At 40.4% G+C, this 4,406-nt stretch overlaps 1 protein-coding gene across 1 annotated transcript in view; it reads left to right on the top strand.

The window, feature by feature from the left end:
- PLS3 (plastin 3) overlaps window positions 1–4,406 on the top strand; it is a 43,932-nt gene that overhangs the window by 29,379 nt on the left and 10,147 nt on the right. The window contains exon 9 of the mRNA XM_077775163.1: window positions 1,382–1,477. Within this exon, the coding sequence (XP_077631289.1) occupies window positions 1,382–1,477 (96 nt within the window). The remainder of the gene's footprint in view (window positions 1–1,381; window positions 1,478–4,406) is intronic.

Raw genomic sequence — 4,406 nt, 5'->3', positions numbered from 1 at the left:
TTTTTAAAAAGCAAAGGATTGTTCGGTAATGTGCGAGAGGGCTTCCAATGTATCTGTATTCAAGTTCAGTTTCCACCTGTAAAGCCCTTTTCAGGGTAGTAAATACACTGCTCTTTACCTGTTCTTCTCAAGTGTGCAGGATTTGATTATGAGTTGTTTCTGCACCTTGAGGAAGAAATTGTGAGCGAAAATGTTTTCGCAACAGTAAATGCCCTATTACAGGGAGGCAAATCCTATGCCTGCTCATGGTAGCATCTGGGTTTGCAGTTCATGAATTGCTCTGAAATGGATTTCACTCACCCGATTTTCCCCATTCTTGGAATCGTTTATCGCATTATGTATCAAACTCACTTGCCTTCGCTCATTTAAGATGCAGCTGTCTGGGCAGCTCCCAGGGATTCATATTGGTAGGTCTGGGTTTAGATCCAGTAATCTACATATTGAACAACTTCCCCCAGGGGATTAGGGTGCACGTAATCTACAGAGGTTACTAGGAGAAACGTTCGTTTATAGCCTGTCTGGACTGTTAAGGGTCAGTAATAGAAACTGATCACCGCTGGGAAGGTGCTCTTCCAATCCAGCAGGATTAAGGAGCCTTGACTTCAGGTTCCGTCCCCTGAAGGCAGAAGCTTCCTCGACATGTGTGTCGAGGACCCTTATTAAATGTTTGTGGTGGTCCAGCGGTTTTCAAGTTCTATTCTGTGGCGTGTCCACACAGCCTGAATTCACCCAGCCCACCCCCGTACGAGCGGCACCGCTTTGTTTTACTTATTGGAATTCCAAGCAGAAACATTCAAACAATGAATGAATTCAGGAGCTCAAAACAAAAAGAAAATCGTGTTCGGTTAAGTATATTCAGGTCACAAAGTGTTAAATGTTATTTCACCCACCCAAGTGTTACTCGTTTAAAAATGGTCTTTTAAATCTACAACCAAGTACATCTTTTAACACGGCTCATCTCTTCTCCGTAGGTTATGGTGTATATCGTGTTTTGTAATGATGTAACCTGTTTGTTTTCTCTTTCCCTATGCTTCCTGGATTTCTGCTCCTACTTTCTTTTCTTGCTTGTTTTGTCTACCAAGCTTATTGACTTCAGTAATTCAGTGAAGGTACAGAACTAGTTATGTGTTTACTAGCATTATTGAATTGGTAATGTTCATCAGTTGTGAAGTCGTGATGAAATCCGGTTATCCATATTCAAGGCAGACATTAGGCCAGATAGATGGACTTTTCTGGGGGAAAGATCTGTTAGAGTCGAAGGCAGAGTTTTCTGCCATACGTTCTCCCAAAATCCAGTGCAAATATCCTTCCAAATGTGGGACAAGAAGATACATTCATTCTTTGAAATGTGATCTCACTGAAATTTTCAATTCACTTGTAGGATTCCAAAGCCTATTTCCATCTTCTCAATCAAATTGCTCCAAAAGGACAAAAGGAAGGGGAACCACGGATAGATATTAACATGTCAGGTTTCAATGTAAGTATTGAAATTCTACAGTCGTAGAAAATCATCAGCTTCTTCTAAAGAGCAAGAATTGTTGTGATCGCATGTGGTGGTGACAGTTTGAAGCATTATTTTAAAATTTATTAGTGTGGGTGTAATTCAAGGGCAGGAAGATTATTAGCTTTGGTTTATTTTGACAGTTTATTTGTGAGTTCTCTAATGATGGCGCTATTGGTTTATGTGGATTGCATAAAATATTCAAAGCGAGGGTGGGGAAATGAGTGCTAGAAACTAACCTTTTCCAGATGTTTGGATTATCATCACAGTAAGAGATTTAGTGACCATATATTCATAGCTGCATCTGTAATATTCCTGTGTTGAGAGCGATATGAATGTTTACAAACTGCTGGTCCCTGAAATCCAATATGGGGAATCACTCATGGAACGTACTCCCTGCTTACGTCACGGATTGGTTCAGTGACCTTGGACAGATTTCTTCCCCATATTGGATCTCACTTAGCTCATCCATACGGTAAGGAGTTGGACTAGACTATTTAGTCTCAAGTTTCTAAGTTCCCCTAATTTGTTCTTTGTACCTGTTAGATATAGGATGCACTGTACTAATTTGGAGGCGCCTGGGTGGCTCAGTCAGTTAAGTGTCTGACTCTTGGTTTCAGCTCAGGTCATGATCTCACGGTTCGTGAGTTCAAGCCCCGCATTGCACTCCATGCCTACTTAAAAAAGAAGAAGAAGAAAAGAAAATCCACATGTTCTGTCCTATATGCAGCGGGGGTTGAGTGGATTACACTGTCTAAGCCATTTACACTGCCCTTATCGGAACCGAACTTGTAACTGACTTGTGTACTTGCATTTCTGTCTGTATGTTGTGTAGTGAGACTCTGGTATGGATGAGGGGTATCCTGGGCACTAGGGAGCTGTCTGGGAAGACTAACCAGCTGACCTTATAGTTGTGTAAACGGCACCAGTATACTAACTGATTCTGATTTTGATACAGCTCTTCTCCATTCAGTCTTCCCTGATTGATCTTAAAACACTCCTTTCTCTCTTCCCTCCTCAGAGTCCTTCAAGGATTCCCATTGACTCTAGACTTTAGTCTGAAATGTTCTGCTTAGCATTTAAGGCCCTACACAATCTTGCTCCAGGTCTCCTAGCCAGCGAGGCTTCCCACTAGTCTGTGCCCCACAAGCACTCAATTTACCTCTGAGCCTGTACTCACACGTTTCCCCTGTTGTTCAGGGTTCTTCTTCATCCTTTTCAGCCTTAGACCTTCTTTGGAGCCTGATTGATGACTGATCTTTTTATATCCATGATCACACCGAGTTTTCTCTTGATCCTTTGTAATTCCTTCCTGCCCCTTTCCCCTCCTCCCCCTTCCCAGGCAACCACTGATTTGCTTTCTTCCACTTTACATTATTTGAATATTTGCAGATTTTATATAAATGGACCCCTGTGGTAATGTATTCTGTTTGTGTGTGTCTCCTTTCCCTCGGCCTGATTATTTTGAGATTCACTCACGATGTCACCTGTATCGTAAATTCATTCCTTTTTTTAATGCTGAATTATAGTCCGGTGAATGGATATACCGCACTCTGTTAACCCACGCACCTGTTGCACATTTGGATTGTTTCCGGTCAGGGGCTATTACAACTATAGCCGTTAGGAACATCGGTATAGAAGTCTTTGGATAAATATATGCATTCATTTCTCTTTGGGAAATACCTAGGTTATTGGTTATGGTTAACTTTTTTTAAGAAGCTGCCAATTCATTTTCCAAAGTGGTTATACCATTTTACATTGCCCCCAGTTCTTCTACGTCCTCACTAACGCTTCCGCGTGGTCAGCCCTTTTAACTTGACTCATTCTAACAGGTGCTGAATGATCTGTCATTGTACTTTTAATTTGTATTTCCCTAGTGACCAATGATGTTCACCCTTTTTATATGGTTATTTCGCTGAATGATCTGTCATTGTAGTTTTAATTTGTATTTCCCTAGAGACCAATGATGTTGACCCTTNTCAGGATTATTATTTTTTTTTAAATAGTTTATTGTCAAGTTGGTTTCCATATTTTTATTAGCAAGTTTTGAAGGCTTTTATGTATTTTGGATACACATCCTGTGTCGGATATGTGATTTGTAAATGTTTTCTCCCAATGTTTTTCAAAAAACAGATGTCCTTACTGTTAGCAAGGTCAGCTTTAGTCAGTTTTTCTTTTATGGATCATGCCTTTGATGTTGTATCTCAGATATTTTAGCATAATACAAGGTCACAAATATTTCCTCCTATGTTTTCTCCTGGAGCATTTTATAGTTTGGCTTTTGACATCTAGAAATATATGTTTGGGGTTAATTTTGAATATGGTGTGAGATAGGAGCTGAAGTTATTTTTGCATATATATCCTCTGATTTGGTTACTTTTATTTCACTATTGTATATTTGACTATTTAAATGTTTTGTTTTCATCTATTTTAAAAGCTTCCTTCCGTTCCAATACTGTATAAAATACTGGCTTCATTAAGAATGCCAAGATGAGGGGTGCCTGGGTGGCTCAGTCTGTTGAGCGTCTGACTTTTAGCTCAGGTCATGATCTCACTGTTGTGGGTTCGAGCCCCACGTCGGGCTCTGTGCTGACAGCTCAGAGCCTGGAGCCTCCTTCAGATTCTGTGTCTCCCTCTCTCTCTGCCCCTTCCCTGCTCACGCTCTGTCTGTCTCTCAAAAAATAAAATAAAATGTTTTAAAAAAATAGAATGCCAAGATGCTCAATAAGGGAGGCTTTTTAAGATAAAGCTGGTAAATAGCATAAACCAAACAATAGTAAAGTAATAAGTGACAGACTACAAGAAATACAGAAGGCCCAATGAGAGGAACTCACTATGCTCACAGAGAATCCTGTAGAAAGGTTGAATCCCGCTCAGTTGCCAGTCTGCTGGTGGTTACTGACTG

Source organism: Crocuta crocuta, unplaced genomic scaffold (assembly GCF_008692635.1).
Source record: "Crocuta crocuta isolate KB4526 unplaced genomic scaffold, BGI_CrCroc_1.0 scaffold531, whole genome shotgun sequence".
Classification (NCBI taxonomy): Eukaryota; Metazoa; Chordata; class Mammalia; order Carnivora; family Hyaenidae; genus Crocuta; species Crocuta crocuta.
The sequence above is the reverse complement of the archived record's forward strand: the minus strand, read 5'-3'. Positions and strand labels throughout refer to the sequence as shown.